General features: G+C 34.4%; 2 protein-coding genes across 3 annotated transcripts in view; both read right to left on the bottom strand.

Moving 5' to 3' along the window:
• mctp2b (multiple C2 domains, transmembrane 2b) overlaps positions 1-2,607 on the bottom strand; it is an 84,395-nt gene extending 81,788 nt beyond the window's left edge. For both annotated transcript variants that reach the window (XM_028434148.1, XM_028434157.1), the window contains exon 1: positions 2,474-2,607. The gene's annotated coding sequence lies outside the window, so the exon portion shown is untranslated. The remainder of the gene's footprint in view (positions 1-2,473) is intronic.
• Positions 2,608-6,667: 4,060 nt separating this feature from the next.
• Positions 6,668-20,517, bottom strand: part of LOC114459074 (myocyte-specific enhancer factor 2A-like) — a 29,667-nt gene continuing 15,817 nt past the window's right edge. Inside the window, exons 4-10 of the mRNA XM_028441438.1 lie at positions 18,154-18,291; positions 17,209-17,344; positions 16,411-16,470; positions 13,110-13,273; positions 11,418-11,538; positions 9,357-9,456; positions 6,668-7,490 (exon numbers count right to left, since the gene is read on the bottom strand). Coding sequence (XP_028297239.1) covers positions 7,202-7,490; positions 9,357-9,456; positions 11,418-11,538; positions 13,110-13,273; positions 16,411-16,470; positions 17,209-17,344; positions 18,154-18,291 — 1,008 coding nt within the window. The 3' untranslated portion in view covers positions 6,668-7,201. The remainder of the gene's footprint in view (positions 7,491-9,356; positions 9,457-11,417; positions 11,539-13,109; positions 13,274-16,410; positions 16,471-17,208; positions 17,345-18,153; positions 18,292-20,517) is intronic.

The following is a 20,517-nucleotide window of genomic DNA, read 5'->3' as shown; positions in this document are numbered from 1 at the left end:
AAATAAACATTCCAGGTTTTGAATCTCACTGTAAAGTGTCTTTGAGTTCTCAAACATTATTTGTGACATAATAAAGTGTTTTTAATAAAATAAATGAGCAGCAGGATAAGCTAAACCTGCCCGTTAGCCTCGTCAGCTATTTGTTTAAGATTAACTCCTTAAATAAATATTTTAATGCAAAATAAGCTTTAAAATTAAATTATACTGGTGATGTTATTTCTATATTACTCAGACCTAGTTTCCAGCTGATCATACGCTCCAAGATACAGTTTCTATACTCACTCGTTTGTTTCCATATTTACATTTTATTTTATTTTACACTTGTTTGTTGATTTTAAGGTATCTTAAGTTACTATAGAGACAGTTGTTGCTGTTTTTTTTTTCATTACATTTATTTCCTTCATTGATTATTTTCTGTTGCATCCAGTGATAAAAGCAGCTGTAAATCCTCACGTTTGTGTCTGGAAACTAAACCAACTTTGAATTTTGTTTAATTATACATACAGGGTTTGTAGTGTAGCGTACAAGCAGGTTTCAAGTCACAGAGCGAGTGATACGTTTCTCCAAACGTTAGAAGAGAAAACAGATCAAACACATCAAGGAAGCTAAATATTTCCAATGCTTCCTTTTTCTATTCTTATGTGTAAGCTCTTCATAAAAAGAGACAAAAGAAAACTAATGATTAATACATATGATGTCAGGACATCACGGGATTAGTAGTTAGACATGGCACAAAAATGTAAAACATGTATTTAGTCAAGCTATTAAAATTAATCGTTCACATTAATTATGAAGGGTGGAACAAAAAGATTTAAAGCATATTCAGATTAAAAGCTAATTTTCTGAATGGATCATTGTTGGTTTACATCAGGAACAACACGCAGTGATTACATCTTCATTCAAACAGAAATCAAAGCAAAGATATAATCCTGGTGTCTATGAGCAGATTAAAATAAATACAACTTAAATAATAAATACTGTATCTTATTAAGAGAATCACCTCAGGGGTTTGTTTGTTTCACTGACTGATAAAAACTGAAAAAGATGATTTTTTTTTTTTTTTACCCGACTTTGAGCTAGAGCTGGGCAATATGGATTAAAACTCTTAGCTCCATATTTTTTTCTCAAAATGGCAATAACACATATTAATCTCAATTTTTTAAATTTTTAAACCGTAAACACAATTCTGGGGTAAATTTGCTGATGAAAAATGCCACACAGGCTCATTTAATGTGTGTCACTTTTGGCTTTTTCACCTATAAGGGACAGCACGTGTGAGTGAGTTCAGTAGTGTGGCTTGTTTAGGGGAAGTTCTGGGTTAGAACGCATTTAAAAATCCATCTAACTGAGCTTTTCATGTAGTTCTGAAAGAAAACGAAAGCAGCAGCGACAAGCTATAAAATATACATCTCGTAAATATAGAACAATTGTAAAAAAGAACACTGTTTGACTGTGCTTGAATAATAACAATATAATAATAAATACTTGTATGATGTTATTTGTACTCTGTGTTTGTATCAATAAAAACAAGCAAAACAATTTAAAAGGAAAAAGATATATCTCCTTATAGGCGATATTGTCATTTTGTATATCGCTAAAACCATAAACTGGATACATCTCAAATCTCGATATATTGCCCAGCTCTATTTTAGGCTTTAAGTCAGTGTTTCCCAAACTTTATTGCCCCATGCATCCCTTAGCTCATGTTATACATGATTTATTTGTGTCCGCAGGCTCCTCTAAACTCTTTTCTGTGTCTTGTACAACATTAACCTTAAATTTAGGACTTTTTATTCATTTATTTCTGGTGTTTTACTTATTTTCGAATTTGAACTTCAAATTTCTGTTTTTTTAAAGAGTTGTGCCACAAATTATTACTGATGGATGAGAAAAAAAGTCTGTGTGCAAGTTAAAAAAAACAACAACAAAAACTCTGTAATGTTTAAAAAGAAACTGACAAATGCTTCTGTGCACCTCCTGAGACCCCTAGGGGTACATGTACCCCAGTTTGGGAACCACTGCTTAATGTTGTGTTAGCTTTCACAGAACCTGTCACAACAAGACAAGAAGCTGTTTCCTGAAACTCCCTGAGCTGAGTAAAGCATGAGTCACTCACTGCTGAAAAATAAAATTAAAATATACATAACATAAGACATACTTAACTGTGTGTGTAACTATTATTAAAAGTAATACATCTAAAAAGACAAAGTAAAGGTTGAGAACTACAGAGAAGGAAGGAAGGAACCTTTAGGTACAGACATGATTAGTGTAACTTTAAGTAAAACAAATGGTTAGTACTGATTAAATGCTATATTTTTCACATAAATCTCTGTGTTTAAGCTAGTTTTAAATGCGTTGTAAGGAACACTGGTTAGCTGTGCGCGTGGGGGGAAGAGAAGAGTTACCGTCCACAGGTAACTACAACTCTGTGACGCTTTCTGACCAAAAACACGGATAAAATAATCATACTCACTCCTTCCCGCCGTGAGAACAGTTCCTCGGACTGTTCTCATTCACCTCATGGTGGTGGATGTAAAGTTTAAACTCCAGCAGCTGCAGCAGGTCATCAAAGAACCACACACACACACACACTTCGCCCCCTTGTTTCCCAGGTCTGAACATCAAAGTAAAAGTCTCAGAGCTGCACACACACGAAGGGATTTCACAATAAAAGTAAGGCGAGGGTTTACCGCCACATAGATGGGCTACAAATGTGTCAGAACTACTTTTAATAGTTTTGTATGTCAATTTGTGGAGTAAAATTATGGAACAGAAGGAGTGTGGAGCTAAAAATAAATAAATAAATAAATAACTAAATGTAAATAAAATGTTCAAATATAATTCCGTTTAAAAACAGCTATAAAAGAATATTTTCACATGGTACAGGAATTAATCTGTGAATTATGAATATGTAGATTGTTTGTTTAATGACATATGGGTAATTAATTGTACTATTAGTTGTACTAACTTATTTTAATAGTTAATGCCTCTTGTTAGTCCTGTCTTTTAATATATGTTGTGTTGTATTGTTTTAATCTTGTAGCACTTTGAGGTTTGGCATCAAATGTAAAGTGCACTAAAAATAAAATGTATTATTATTATTATTATTATTATTATTATTATTATTATTATTATTATTATTATTATTACTTTAAAAAGCAAAATTGGTCGTGATTAAACGGGTAGGATTAAATAAATTTACACTTCTTCCTACTGTTGTAATCCATAATTTGTCATTTTTTAAACTGTTGTTCTTTCATCATTTTACATGTTCGAAATCCTTAAATACTCGAACTTTTTTTGGCTTTAGTACTCCTTTCTCTTATTTCTGAATCCAAATACCCACTTTGTCCTACTACAACATTTTGCTCAGAATAATATGAAAAAACAATTATAGAGCATAATGATGGAATGAATGGCAGTAATTTTTAATCTCAAATTATTAAAAGAACTTTTTTTTTTAAATTATTTTACAAAATTCCCTCATATTACATAAAAATGGGTCACAAAAAACAAATGATTGTAAAGATCTTGCAGGGACTGAAATCTGTCACTTAATGCCTTGATATCATCAGTGCCGTAAATATTTGTATCATTTATTTAAACTAGTACAGTGCCCTTCAGAATGATGTATTCATATCATGGGAGCTTAAGTAGAGTTAATTATGACCAAATGAGTATGTGTTTGAAGGTTGGATGTACAAAGAGGTATACATACACTCAGTAGTACTCTGTAATGTTATAAAGGGCTATATTTGCAGGTGCAAAGTAAAATAGCGTGTGCGATTTCCCTGGTTTAATTCTATGAGACATGCACATGATAAATGTGTTTGTTTTTTTACTCATTTTTATATTTTTTTGTTGCCATTTCAGTGTGATTCTGTAATCATTTTCTGTATTTTTGTATCTTTTTAGTGTAGTTTTGTGCATTTCTGTTGTCATTTAATGTGTTTTTTTTTTGTATAAATATTTAGTTTTGAGTATTTTTGAATCATTTTAATATTTGTGTGTGTGTGTGTGTGTGTGTGTGTGTGTGTGTGTGTGTGTGTGTGTGTGTGTGTGTGTGTGTGTGTGTGTGTGTGTGTGTGTGTAATTCATGAAGTTGAAAGGTGAATGAAGCCCAACATAACACACAACTCCAGAAACACAAACAAAAGTACACAAAATACCAACGAAATTGCACAAAATGACAGAAAAATACACAAAATGACAACAATAACAGAAATATAACAAAAGCACACTCGACAAAGACACAGAAAGGCAACAAAAATTCACCTTATTGACAAGAAAATAAACAAAATGAATTAAAAACACACAAAATGTCTAAAATCCCCAAAACACCAAGAAACCCACACAATGTGTTATTGCTTAGATTGGTCATTATTCTAAATGCTAACATGAATGTTGATAATGTGGCCCTCGGTTCAGACAGTCACATTTTTGAGGCCCTGCTATGATAGAAGTTGCCCATCTTTGCTGTATACAGTATATAAAACAGTGGTTCACAACCTTTTCACTGTACCCCTTCAGACCTTCAACCAGAAGCCATGTACCCACTACCCCTGCAAATTTAAAAACGATAATAATAGAATGCAGTGTTTTTCAACTTTGGGGTTGTGACCCCATGTGGGATCACCTGGAATTCAAATAACGTCCCCTGAAATGTCTGGTATAATAAAAATAATAAATACAGAATAAAAACGTATTTCTAAAATGTTTTAATTGTTATTCTTTGTCAAATTATAACACCACACACAAAACAATAAAAAATAACTGCATTCTATACTTTAACTTTCTTAAAAATAAATCTAGTTCAAATAAAACACTTTGTGCACAAATCCTGGCAACAACAAACATTGTCTAAAGCTGAAAAAAAGAAAGAAAAAGTTTCTGGAGACGCCAAAAATGTGTGATATTAAAACGTTGGTAACCACTGATGTAATGTCATATATAATGTAGCCCTACAGTAAAATTAGTCTCTGAATTTTACCTATCCTGTTGAGGAATAATGTATAATAATAATAAAAATAGAATAATAATCATCTGTAAGGAATGAAAATAGGATAAAGTCATGTAGCTTTTGTCATATTTGCGCTTTTTTGATGAGATTGATTCTCTGTCACCATGGGTACAGTATATAGTCACACATCGACTAATGTTTAATTTGTGGCAATGCATGGAGTCTCCTGACTGCTGGTCGATTTATAATCTAGTTTGCAATTTAAATTTTTTATTCACGTACCCCCAATAATAATTCGCATACCCCACTTTAAGAGCCCAGGTATTAAAACAAACTACATAGAAAACAATTATAGAGGAACAAGTATTCATGGCTCTCCAGCTTTAAACATAATAGAACATGAAATATAAAACGCACACAAATGAAACTAGAACAGTACACAGCTTTGGTTGTTATTAATAAATGTGTATTTGTCATGAGGACTCACAGAGATGATGAGTAGTGCTCTTATATTAGTGTCTAGTGTTTCAAACCCTGAGAAGATCAGACAGGAGTAGTTTGGCTCCATCTGGGAGAAATATTTCTTCTGCTTTAATGACAGTCGCTGATTGAGGATCCCTGAATCCATTCAGATCAGACTGGTTAAAGCTGCAGTATGTATAATCAGTAGCCGCTTCACACTCCCCCCTCCCCTCTTGAACAAAACTTACTGGTCTTCTTGTGAACGTGCACAACTGTGGAGCTCTTTGCAACAGTTTTCTCCATAGAAACTAGTAACAAATGTAGGGAAATTATCTATTGTTATTGGAGAGTTTTCTGATGTTTTAGAGACATGAAAGCAGGCATCACTGACTGCTGTGAGGACAGTATGAGGCTCAGAACTGCTCCTCCTCCTCCTGATCCCAGCTGATCAGAGCAGATAGACACTCCACATCCACACTGCAAATAAATTATACCTGTTCTCTCCACCTTAGATAATGTTTCTCTTAGGTTTACGAGCTATTTATCCCGTCTGTTGTCATTCTCTCTCTGACTCGGTATGTGGGGCAGACTGCACACCAGGGTTGGGGTGAATTAAATTTGTCAGTTACAATTACGTTTTCAATTACCCATGTTCAATTACAATTAAATTATGATTACAGTGACCAGCATTTTTTCCAGTTACAATTGAATTACAATTATTTTTTACCCTCAGAAAGGGAATTACAATTAAGTTCTCAATTACTAAAGTTCAATTACAATTAATGAGAAATAAATAATCTAATAAAAAGTTAACCTTCCTCTTGAGTTAGCTTTCTGTTAGCATCTCTTATGATAATGGGTCTTAAATCAGCTGTAAATTACACTACAAATAATTATCTATCATCTCATTTCTTTCCTATCTAGTGGTTACATTGTTAGGCTTCCTAATCAATGAAATATAGGTTTTAATATTTTTTGGTATGGACATCTGAGCCTTTTTTGTGTCAGTTTAGCATTTGATTTAAATTTTTTTAAATGATAAAAAAGTGGAAAAGCTTGATATGAAATATATTTTAATAATAATTAACTACATATGTGTAGAACTGTACATAGAACTGTAACACGGTTCCCCAGTTTTACGCTATATTACAATTTTTATAGAATTTTCATGGCAATTACAATTACAAAGTCAATTATGTAAACTCAATTACAATTGAATTATGATTACAACTGCAAACATGTTTTAAATGACAATTACATTTATATTTAAACCCTAATTGTAATTAATTAACAATTCCACAATTACAATTATAATTTACCCCAACCCTGCTGCACACAAACTGAAAGCAGATCGCGCGCAGTCCACCGCACATACCGAGTCAGAGGAACCTTTGGCAGAGTCTGTTCTTCCTGAACACGTTTGTGCCTTTATTCTGTTGCTTCTCCACCTCGCCTAAAACAGTTCATGGATGGCTCTGTTGGTAGAAAGATCTCTGACTGGCTAAAGTCCAGCGTCACGTTCCTGGGTTTCTAAAGCTCATTTACAGCCATGAGAAAGAGAAGAGATTCACTGTCCACTCAGAACACTTTGGATCACAATATGCTCAAAGATGATTATGGATTTTTGACCAAATGATGCCAAAAAAACTTTACATACTGCAGCTTTAACAGAGGCTGTATTTTTCTGAAACTGGACACTGTGGATTACTATGTGATACTGTCATCATTTATCAAAGTGTGTTGTCGTAAAGTTATTCACTGCATCTCATTAGATGTCCATCATGTCACCCAGCTGTCCATACTCATCATCCTCATCCGTTTCAGAGCTGGACCGTGTGGGCCTTCACTCCGGCTGGTCTGGAGTCCATGGAAGTCCATCTGCTGCTCCTCCTGAGAGCTGCAGGAGGAGCCCACGCTGTCAGAGGGGGACCTTCCCATCTCTGCTGGGCCTGAGTGATGAGGCCTCAGGTATCCAGCCTGGTTGAAGTGGTCGCGGGGGGGAGAGATGGGCTCGGCCTTGATGCTGATGTTGTGGTTGATGCTGAGTGGAAGGTTGGATCCTCTTCTCCTGCACACAGAGAAACACAGGAGTTCAATCAGTTCATGGCTCTGCAGCTGTGGCGCCATCTGCTGCTCACTAAAGATATTATTAAAGGAAAAATATTCTAAATAAGAACTTTTTGGAATTTTCATGCAAATCTTAAATTTTTCATGATTAAATTATTTACTGACTTAAATAACGCAACTCATCATTAATCACATTCTGGTTGCATCAGTTTTCTGTCAAACTTTTGATCAGTTTAGTGAAGAGTGTCCAATAAAGTGGAGCTACTGTTACTATATATATATATATATATATATATATATATATATATATATATATAGAAATGTGACACATTTACAAATGCTTATATGCATACATAATGTTAATTAGCTGTACATAATAACATATATTGTCAGAAAAATTGGAGAGTAGAGTGGAGGAAGGAGTTTGTACAATTAGCATAAAAAATACAAAAATATTTTTTTAAAGATATTTTTTAACATTATTTTGAGTTATTTTATTGAGTTTTGAAGAATAATTTGTACAATGTTTACCTTTTTCAATAAAGGTTACAGATTAGTTGTCCATTTTGTTTGCGAGGGGGTGTAACTGAATTAACTAGTAATTGTCACTAGATTTGGTAACTCACACAGCACTATTATGTATAAGACCGCTGATTTTCTTAGTATAATTGAACTTGACACAACTCGATCATTCAGTTAATGTAAAGCAGTGGTTCCCAATCTGGGGTACGTGTACCCCTAGGGGTACATGAGTACATTAAGGGGGTACTCGGACAAATTTAACAAATGATTAAAAACTGTTGGGAAATGTTGCTAAATCCTTTTTAGGCTTTTTTTCCCAAGCAAATTCACCACAAACTACTAGTAATATTGCTCATTAAAGTACTACATTTTCTTGTAATTTATTTAAACAGGATTATTTTATGCTGTAGGGTTCATTTTATCACACTTCTGGCAATAGCAGACAAGAAATAGCTACATTTCACAAAGGAGACCCTATTTATTTACGATTGAACTATAAGTTGCATGATTTATTCTAAATAATTTACACTTTGCACACATTGTTTTGAATTTGTGGATTAAGCCTTAGGAAACCAATGTTTGAGACACATTTAGGGTTTATGAGAGCCCGCTGTTCCACATATAAAAAAGCATATGAAATTATGGAGACGGTACTTATGATATGAAGAGGGGGTACACATGATTTGACAAAAATGCAAAGGGGGTACATGGGACAAAGAAGATTGGGAACTGATGTAAAGTAACGATCTAAAAAGGAGGGAAAATGAATTTAAGAGATTAACATCAACTCACATTTATTAATAAAAGCAGTACAAAGACCAAAGTGAACCTCGTGTATACAAAGTGAGGATGCACAGGAGGTCCAGAGCTTTAGCGCCTTTGATGTTGTTGAGCTGTCACTGAACCCTACGGTGGCTGAGAAGTGCAAAACACATTTACAAATACCACAACAAATTTACATTTTTAAAAACAAATAATTATCTACAAAAAAAATTCAAATAGCAAAACACTTCCAAAAACAGATTTACAAAGGCAAGTTGCAAGTGTAAAAGTGTTTCTATATTTGTCAATTTCTTTTGATCTTTTGTAAAAGTGTTGCAATAATTTGTAAATGTGATGCGGTCATTTGTAAAAGTGTTTTGCTATTTCTATTTTTCTTTAGATAATCATGTGTATTCATTTTCAAAATTGTACATTTGTTGTGGCATTTGTAAATGTGTTTTGCACTTGTCAGCCACCGTACTATTGTTGTAATTTGTGCTGTATAAATAAAGTTGAATTGAATTGAATTGTATTTAAACCCATGCAGTGAGACGTGGATGTGAGAGGGTCAGGATGTACTGACCTCAGAGAGCTGAGCTGCTGCTGCTGCTGCTGTTGCCATGGTGACATGGAGCTCAGTGACGATCCAAAGCCTGATAACTCTGCACTGCTCAGAGAGAACTCTGATGAAGAGGAAAAACAGGGAAATGTCAAGTTCTGAAAATAGTGTGTGTGTGTGCGTGTGTGTGTGTGTGTGTGTGTGTGTGTGTGTGTGTGTGTGTGTGTGTGTGTGTGTGTGTGTGTGTGTGTGTGTGTGTGTGTGTGTGTGTGTGTTAGATGGACAGGTGGAGCTGTCCATGTTGCAGAGGTTCTCATGTAATTGAGCTGCTTTTATTTACTTAAGTACATTTTAAAATAAGTTAAGTAATTTGTTACATTTCTACACCCAAACATGACTGAGTAATTATTATTATTGGCTGCATCACATCATAGCCGACCAATCAGATTAAACGTAATGCACGGCGCCAAAACAGCACTGAGTTAATAAATGTAAATAAATGTATCTATACTTAGAGCCTGGACTTTTTTTTATTTTCAATTGAATTAATTGGTGTTATTTTATTTTGAAAAACAATTGTTCATTTTGACAAAACTTTTATTTTATTCAAATGCCTTTGTGAAAAATAAATGAAGTTCCAATAGTGGTAGATTTGGTCTTTTCCTTTTTAAGTTTATGCGTGAGATGTTTACTGTATGTACGGGAACCGTGGCAGTATTTATTAACAAAATAAACGTAGCTGGTGAAAGTAACTAACTTTTCATTTGAGAACTATTTAATTGAGCTACTTTTTACTTGTACTTGAGTATTTTATGTATGACTTACTTATTTCAATCAAGTAACAGTACGTTTACTTGAGTAGGATTTAACAGTACTCTTTACACCTCTGTCCATGTTGTATCTTGTCTTCTGTCCCTCAGTAAGAACCCAGTGACTCTGATCACAGTAAACGTAACATTCTATAGTCGTTAAAGCTGAAAAACAACCTGAGAGACACACTAGGTGTGCTTAATGGTGCGCCGATCGTAAAGTTGCACATGTCAAAAAAAACTTTTTGCAACATTTAGCAGCAAACCACGTTTACGTTACATTCAAATTTAAATGTTAAATCTAAATGTTACGTTCAAATTTAAATGTTAAAACTAAATGTTACATTCAAATTTAAATGTTAAATCTATATGTTACATTCAAATTTAAATGTTGAATCTAAATAAAAATGTTACATCGAGATGTTAAATCTAAATGTTAAATCTAAATCTAAATGTTAAATCTAAATCTAAATGTTAAATCTAAATCTAAATGTTACATCTAGATATTAAATGTAAATGTTAAATGCAAATATAAATGTTAAATATAAATGTTAAATCAAAATGTTAAATCAAATCTAAATGTTAAATCAAATCTAAATGTTATATCAAATCTAAATGTTAAATCAAATCTAAATGTTAAATCAAATCTAAATGTTGAATCTAAATCTAAATGTTAAATCTAAAAGTAAAATGTAAATGTTAAAGCTAAATCTGAATGTTAAATGTAAATCTAAATGTAAAATGTAAATGTTAAATTTAAATGTTAAATGTAAATCTAAATGTTACATCTATATGTTAAATCTAAAGGTTACAATGTGAAACTTAAATCTAAATGTTAAATGCTAAACGGTGAATTTGCAAATTAGCTAAATATTTAGTTTCACCAGTGACATTTACATTTAACATTTACATTTAACATTTAACATTTACATTTACATTTAACATTTACATTTAACATTTAACATTTAAAAAAATCACAAACATTGCTGTAAATCTGGTCAAAATTAAAGAAATTTCACATACATTTTTAAAACGTGGTTTGCTGCTAAATGTTGCAAAAAGTTTCTCTTTATTTCAGCATGTGCAGCTTTACAATCAGCACCCCATAGTGCTTTGTGGTAACTATATATACGATATACTTCAGATATATGTGCACCTGCTATTTAGTATTTAGTATTTACACTCTTAAAAATATGAACCTCAAAATGAGTTTTTAATGATCTGTTTAAAAGGAAAAAAGAAACAAAATCAGAGTTAGGGGTGAAACATGAGGTACCGTTGCTGTATGCAGAGCCAATACTGGAATAGAGCAGATTCTGGGCTGGTAGACAGGGAGTTGCCATGGAAACCACTGGTGTAGACAAAGGCTGACTGGACTGATTCACCCTCTGGTTACTCTGAAAGGATGAAAAAACAGTTTGTAAATATCTGTTTACTACCCCACTTTGCCACAAGATGTCAGTATAAGCTTTTTTTTTTAAAGGCGTCAGTTACTCACAGAAAGCTTCTTTATTCTTAGAATAACTTTTTCTTAGAAAAAATAGCTAAGTATCATGAAATTTAAATCTAGTTCTTAAGCATTTTCTCCTTATCACCACTTTTCAATCCTCTTCTAAAGCTGCTGTCACAAGTAGATACCTTTAATTAGGGCTGGGCGATAAGGAACAAAGTTCAAATATCAATTTTTTTTATCAAAATGGTAATATACGATATAAATCTCAATCATTTTAATTCAAATAAAGTCTCACCAGAAACATAACTGCTGAGGTAAAATGCCACACAGTGCTTTAAGAATGATAAAATAAATAACTTGTGTATCACAAACATGGGCAACTAGTGGCACCAAATGTAAATGCACAAAATGAAAGCAAAAAATACACAAAATTATGACAAAAACACAAATTAACAGAGAAATACACAAAAGAACAAATATTTAATAGGACAACAAAATACACATAAGGAGGAAAAAATACACAATGGGACAACAAAAATACACAATGACACAACAGAAATACACAATGGGACAACAGAAATACACAATGGGACAACAGAAATACACAATGAGACAACAGAAATACACAATGAGACAACAGAAATACACAATGAGACAACAGAAATACACAATGAGACAACAGAAATACACAATGAGACAACAGAAATACAAAAAAGAACAACAAAATGCATAAAGAAAACCTTCAAAAACGTACAAACGGAGAAATACGCAAAAGAACAACAAAAATACACAAAAGGACACAAAAAGAGAAAAAGTGTACAGTGGGACAACAGAAATACATTAAAGACCAAAAATAAACAAAAGGACGACACAAGACACCAAAAAAGAAAAAATACACAATAGGACAACAAAAAATCCAAGAACATCATACACACCATAAATACACAAAATGACTCAGAAAAACATCCAAAATTACTTGAAAAATACACAAAAGAACAACAAAAATACACAAAAGGAGTAAAAAAACACACAATGGGACTGGGACAGCTGTGATATTGTTTTCGATATCCCCAAAATAGAAAACTCGATATATCTTGACTCTCTATATATCGCCCAGCCCTGCCTTTAATGCATATATCTATGAAGTATTTGGTATTTGATAGTATTTGAAAGCTCACCTCAGACATGATGAATACGTTTTGTTCTAACTCATTGTTCTTCAACCTTTTGTGAACCACAGCACACAATATGAGGACATTTGTCATTATAGAGAAAACATACAAAAGTATAGAAGTGTACAAAAGTGTGGGTGAGTAATCGGGCCTCTAAGTTCTAGTAATGTAGCTTTTATGTAATTAAGAGACACTCATCTTTGCTCTGCACTCACACCATGATGCTTACATGCTTTTTCTCCTCCTTCATCTATTGTTGTAATTAAACACATTGGATTCTAAAACAACTGTTGCATCAGTTATTTTTGGATGTTTTTAATAGAAGAGGCCAACATGTTCCTACCACTGTTTGCATTGTTCCTTTAGAGTGAGGGACGACTACTGGGAGGTCTGTCTTACATCCAGGAGACACCAGGCTGCTTCCATGGAGAGGAGGAGGAGGAGAAGACTTTGGAGGTAAGATCTTCCCAAAGCATCTTCCACCTGCTGAAGCCACAAATCCATTCCCTGAACACACAAATGACAATAAGAGGACCTGTGAGAACTAAAAGGGGAAATAAATCCAAGCCTTTGAGTCATGGTTTAGTTTTCTACTAAAATTCCTCATCATTAAAATCTTTATTTGCTCTTTAAGATAAAGTATTACAGATATTATACACTTTCTTTCTTTGTCATGTATGTATTTCACATATATACACTAAATGATCCCTTTACAAGTCCTTTAATCTCACATTTAGGGCCGAAGGGAAGAGAAAATGTCACGTGTTTCCATCGTGACTCATTAGATAACTCACACATTTTATTATTTACTGACGATGAAGGAAACAACCTCAGTTATTTCTGTGCTTTTGCTCAGATTTATCAACTTATTGATGTATGTTTATTAAATGTAAAGGCAGTTGAAAGTTTATATTTCTAATTAAAATGTCTCAATGGTGTGTGGATGGGTGGATATAGGCTTATAAATTTAGTCTATTTCCTATTGATAAGCAATCAATGAAAAACAGAAATCCTTTGTTCAGATCTACAAGTTAACCATGTCTGCTAATGATAGGTAGTTTATACCTCATTTAAAAGACACTAAATAACTGCACACTTTTATTGTGTTTATAATTCATATTTGTGTGGTTGCAGGTTTAATTACGTCAGGTTGTTGTTGTAACCAATCATGTCAAGAGTGGTTTCACAGTTAGGGCCTGATTTACTAGAATAAAGAGTGCTAACTGTGTTGCATGCGTTTGACTGTTGTGTGTGATTTACTGATTGTCACAATCACAGATGATATATATTATTATTGTATTACAGAAAATGCTGCAACACGGGCGACCGTGGCTCAGGTGGTAGTGAGTCGTCTTCTGATCGAGAGGTTGGGGGTTCGATCCCAGTACCTGACTATGTGTCGAAGTGTCCTTGGGCAAGACACTGAACCCTAAGTTGCTCCCAGTGGTCGACTAGCGCCTTGCATGGCAGTCCTGCCCCACTGGTGTGTGAATGTGAGAGTGAATGGGTGAATGAGCTGATATGTAAAGCGCTTTGAGACTGCTTCAGTGTGGTTATAAAGCGCTATATAAAATCAAGTCCATTTACCATTTAACATGGAGATTCTGTATTTCACATAATTTTATTAATTTAGTCTTTAGATCTGACTTGCCTGAAGTAGATACAGGAGGTCTTAATTTCTTTTTATTTATAAATCATTTTCTGCTCACTGTAATGTCATGAGCATTTGGCTGACAGTGGGATGCGTCAGGTGGAGTTAACAGTCTGTACTGTTGTGCATACCAGCAAATATTTTGTGTTGTACCTTCAACTTAGAAATATTAAAAGTTTCCCAACAGAAAATGAAGCCTTGTCTTTTAAAGAGGGCAACATTATTTTCATTTTGGGTAAATCACATTGTGCTGAATTGATCTACTGGTATTTGCCTTTTCTCCTCCCACAATTTAGTGAGCTAAAGCTGATATGCCTAGATTGCACGTGCTAAATAGATAGCACGTGCTAAATAGATTGCACATGTTATTTTTGCTTGTTTGACAGACGCCATCTTGATTGCATTGTGTTAGTAGATCACACGCAAACCTCTATTAGCATCATACCTGTCAAGTTTTGGATTTGAAAACAAGGGAAATTTTCTAGCGCCCACTACGAGCCGTCCCACCCGCTCAACCAAGCGTGTACAAGAAATCTAATATACCCACTAATCAACCACTTACTAAATACAATTATGTGATGAAATGCTGTGAACATTCCTACTAGGGCTGGTGATTTGGACCAAAACTCATATCTCAATATATTTTCTGAAAATGGTGATATATGATTTAAATCTTTATAAATTTATCAAATAAAGTCTGACCAGAAAAACAGTTCTAGGTTAAATTTGTTGATGCAAAATGCCACACAGGGACATTTATTAACAAACAGCTGATCAATACGTGCACTCATTAAATCATCTAACTGAGCTTTACATGTTGTTCTGAGAAGTAAAAGCAGGGACTCCTGAAACTAGTATTTTATTTCATATGATACATGAAATATTATAGTTTTCTTTATTGCCAAAATAGAAAACTCGATACATCTTAAATCTCGATATATCACCCAGCTCTAATTCCTAAATTATAAAACAGCCTTAATAAAAACATAAATGTGTATATGAAGCAAATGTGTTTAATTAATATACTCACAGTTTATATATAAGTCAACACGTTGCATATTGACTGTTAATTTCACATTGTTTGTCTTTAAATTAGACATTAACATTTTATTTTATTACATATTTTATTTTAATTTCTCATGCTCACTCATGTGGTTCTCTGGTATTCACTAATGACTTATTAGATACATTTATTACAGACTTTACATTCTTTAACACTTTTTAAAGCAGTGTATATTTGTGGTGCTTGTAATTGGCTGATTTTTCATGGTGACTTACGTGTTCCTTCTGCTGTGGTAGACGTTAAAATCTCAGTTATTAATCTAACAGAAGGTGTAACTGTGTCACATCCTGATGGTCTTTAGGAAGATAAACTGTGTCACATTTTACAACGTATTTACACCAGTTCTTTGTTTTTTTTTGCTGGAACATCTTCATTCATCATCTCTGTTCTGAGTTGTTTCCGGGTTTGTTGCCGCTGTCAGCACTAATCCCGCGAGAGAACTGACACTAAGGCCATTTCAGGTGGAAGTTCTCGCAAGGCTTGTTCAGTTTAGTAAGGTATATTTTATTTATTATTACATATAAAATACAGGATATTTACAGGAAAATACTAATACGGGAAGATGGCGAGAAAGAGGGCTAAAATACAGGAGTTTCCCAGCCAAAACGGGATACTTGACAGGTATGATTAGCATGTACAGGGACGTTAGCTTACATTTCTACACTGCACTGTGCATTTATTGCGCTGTTGCTCCACTGACGTCTATATCTATCATCAATATCTGACAAAGCTAGACTTTCTTTGGTTTTTTACAAACCAAACAGCCCAGGGAACTCCTGATTAGCGCTATATGGGGTTACTGTACCTTCAAGCCTTCTTCTCAGGCTTGCAACCAGGAAATAAATTGATGTTTTTAGTCACATGCTAAAAAGTAAAGGAATGGTTGTTAGGGTGTGATCGTATGCTTGGTTGAGGACTGAGGATACACACCAGCTCCAGGTCCAGAACCATTCTGTAGAGCCAGATCTGAGCCACCGTGCAGGCCATCTGCTAAAACACACACACACACACACACACACACACACACACACACACACACACACACACACACACACACACACACACACACACACACACACACACACACACACACACACACACACACACACACACACACACACACGGAACACTGGTACAGATAAGTCTACATCCTGCACAGTGTTTTTAGTCTGGTCAAATATAGGGCAGGAGTTTAATCACAGTGGCAGTGATGACCTAATGGCAGGCTTGTTACCAGAGGGTCATGGGTTCAAATTCACTGTGGGACATTGAGCAAGTCTCTTAACCCTAACTGCGTCCATGTCGTCATTGCAAATGAGAAATTCTTGTCAATAACTACTTAAATAAAGGTTAAATAAATAAACACAAATACAGGGACATTTTTTTTGCATGTAAAGTAAAAGTTTTGTTTTGTCTTTTGCAGCCGTGCTTTGCACTTCAGGGCCACCGTACTAACATGCTCTATGATTACAAAAATACAAAGCATGGTTTAAATTAATTTCAGACCTTTTATTAATATTGCGAATGGAATAAAGAGAGAATAACACACATCTGATCTGATCATGCTGCAATAAGCAAATGACTTTTGGTAAAGTGCACATGTAAGTTGATATTTTTAAATCAGTGATCTGATTTAGATGTAAGTCTGTTATTAAAGCAAACAAGGATTGTTTCAGTTAAATCTTAGCGTTAGGAATCAGACTGCAAGGGCTGGTCTTTAGGGTGAGTGTATGTAAGGATAAGATGAGATACCACTGTGAGCCAGAGCTGCTGTTGCTGCTGCCAAAGCCTGAGATGTCACTCCTCCTGGGGTGGGAGTGTAGGCCATGCTGCCGGCCCCTCCATGCACTAAGTGGCCTGAGGACTACAATAAAAAAAGAAAAGATAAGCATCAGAATATATCCATCCAGTCATCCATTTTCTGACCCAAATGCTCCTTCTTTTAGGGTCATAAAAATATAGGGAGCATCAGAGGTGAAAGTAACAGAGAAGTACTCACATTACTGCAGTTGAGTTGCTTTTATTGGTACTTGTACTTTTTTGAGTGTATTTCTAAATCAGTGATTTTACTTGTCCTTAAGTACATTTTAAAAGTAATTTGATACATTTCTACACCCAACCGTTACTGAGTAAATGATTATTTTTGGTTTTAAAATGATCAACGGACATTGTGAAACTACAAAAAAATTGAAATGACCAGACAACAATCAAATGCATCACATCATAGCCGACCAATCAGATTAAACGTAACGCACGGCGCCAACGCGTCATTGAATGGAGGTTATTACTTGAGTATTTTATATATGACTTACTTATTTTAATCAAGTAACAGTACTTCTACTCTGTACACCTCTGGGGAACATCAAAACAAGCAAATTGTCAAAATTATTTGACCTTAATGTATATTTTCTACAGTTTTTGTTGCAGTGAAATCCCAAATTACTCTGATTTTTGCAATGAAGGGAATATAAAAACACTGTGAAGTATCAGAGGCTGTGGAGCTACTGGTGATTTTGCGTTATGTGCTCTTACAGAAATCATTGAAATGTTACAAACTCCAGACAGAATTATTAATGGATGCAGTCCAACACCAGCTAGCATCAGGCTAATCAATTCAGAGTGCATGACGTTGTCCCAGCCTGATTGAAGACCAACAGTAAAACAAAAACCTACTATTTTATGACTTTTCATCATGTTGTCAAACTCTTCGTTAATCTTCTTGTACTTCTCGTCAGTGTGGGGGTTGAGGAGGACGTGGGAGGGGTCTGCGTCGGGGCTGTCACAGCATCGCTGCTCCTTTTTATTCAGAGTCTGTGAGGAATAAGATGAAGACCTTCATCATCACTCATTCAAACATTGAACATAAATATCAACATTGTGTATATAAATAATCTAACATGTCTGATGTATTGCAAATGCCAGAAATCGGTTGATACACATCTGTAGTTGTTTAAATATTTCATTTAAACAGTTTAACATTTGTCTTAAACTGCATAAAACAGCAGTTTACCATCAGTTTTACAGTAAAAGCACTTGAAATTCTTGATTTTCATTCAATGTTTTAGACCCTAGGTTCCCAGAGTGGGCTATGCAAATAGTCATAGGGGGTAGTACTAATGCTAGGTTAATGCTAACATTAAACTAATGCTAATGCTGTGTTAATGCTAATGCTAGGTTAATGCCAATGTTAATGCTAGGCAAATGTTAGTGTTAAGCTAAGGTTAATGCTATGCTAATGATAATTCTAGCTAATGCTAATGTTGATACTAGTAAATGCTAATGCTAGTAAATGCTAATGCTAGCAAATACTAATGCTAGCAAATGCTAATGTTAGGCTAATGCTAATGTTAACTAATTTTAGCAAATGCTAATGATAGGCTGATGCTAGCTAATGCTAGGCTAATGCTAATGTTAACTAATTTTAGCAAATGCTAATGATAGGCTGATGCTAGCTAATGCTAGGCTAATGCTAATGTTAACTAATGCTAGATAATGTGAATTAGAGGCTAATGGATAGCTAATGCTAGACTAATGTTAATGTTAACTAATGCTAGCTATTGCTAATGATTGGTTAATTCTAGCTAATGCTAACACTAGGCTAATGCTAAGTTCAATGACGCAGACCAGCACCTGCATCCTCACTTGCATTTACTTTAGGAAATGCAAATAGGAAATATATACTATTCCTTAACAGGATAGGTAACATTAATCGACACTGTATATCACATTACGCTACTATGTTTTGTGTGCAGGAGTAGCAAGTACATGGCTTCAGGTTAAAAGTCTGAAGGGGTACGAGACTGTGAAAAGTTTGGGAAACACTGTTTTAGACCAAATCTATTTGCCCATTACAAGTGAATTCACGCGCTACATAGAATAGAATGATTTTAAAGCCATTATAAAAGAATAAACAATGAGATTTGCTGTGCTACTTCTGTTACGTTGCCAAAAATAAGTAAATGTTACAATTTTAAAACAATATACAATCGTAAAAACCAATAATAATAAACAATTTGGTCCAAACTCAAAACTTGATGCCACTAATCCAGTTTTTATGTTTGTATATTTTAAAATACTTATCAATACATTTTTGATAAGTAAATTAAAACAGCCTGAAAAAGGTCTACATTAAACACAACTTCTGTGCAATTGACTTTAAAGCAGCATTAAATGAATCAGAAGATCCAACACTGGTGCAGCATAAGAGCCATCAATCTAAGGCGTAAACCTCAGAGATGTCATCACTTTAGGTGGTTAATAAAAAATAGAAGAAAAAAAAAGCTTGTCACTAAATAAGTTTGGACTTTTGTGTCAGTGAGTTGGTAAGTTGAGAATGGGTGTTTTGGGTGGAACACATGACCTCAGAGCTACAGTACGTTGTCCTTTTAATTGCGGGCGGAGGATAAAACTCACCAACTTAATGTCAACTTTCATTTTACTGGTTGTTAAAAACATAACACAGGAAGACACTGAACAGAGACGGTCCTTTCCATGTTTGGGATGATGGAGTGAATAGGAGCTCATTAGCTCTTTGCTCAATGCTTTTTGATCATTAACTGCACCGCTAAGTTTAGCAGCCACTCATTAAATGTGTTTGTGTGATGCAGGAAGGATTGTGTGTGAGTAGAAACCAGCCTGCTGTGGCATGACGTGAAAGAGGTGGATGGAAGGAATGCTGCTGAAACGCTGAGCTGCAAAAGCCAAGTGGATTACAAGTATGAATCGCTGCATCCCAAAGGGCTGAAATCTACATCTGTAAAGCATTAAGATGGAAAGTTACGTCACTAAAGTGTAAATAAAGCATCGGTTTACAGTACAGACACATTAAATGATGGATGTTATTCTATGTCACCTGGACTTTGGAGCGAAAGTCACTGTGAAAAAAAAAATCTATTCAACATACAGCATGATGCGAGTCCAACGTCTTACATCATCTCTGTGGAATCTCATTTGTGCTCCTAATGTCATTACACATCCTAATGTAAGAAAAGGAGAGCATGACAGCAGTCTGTCTGTCCACCACATGTGCTCAGCATT

The sequence above is a fragment of the Gouania willdenowi genome, chromosome 3 (genome assembly GCF_900634775.1).
Source record: "Gouania willdenowi chromosome 3, fGouWil2.1, whole genome shotgun sequence".
NCBI lineage: Eukaryota > Metazoa > Chordata > Actinopteri > Blenniiformes > Gobiesocidae > Gouania > Gouania willdenowi.
Note: the sequence above shows the minus strand (reverse complement) of the source record. Positions and strands in the feature narration are given on the sequence as shown.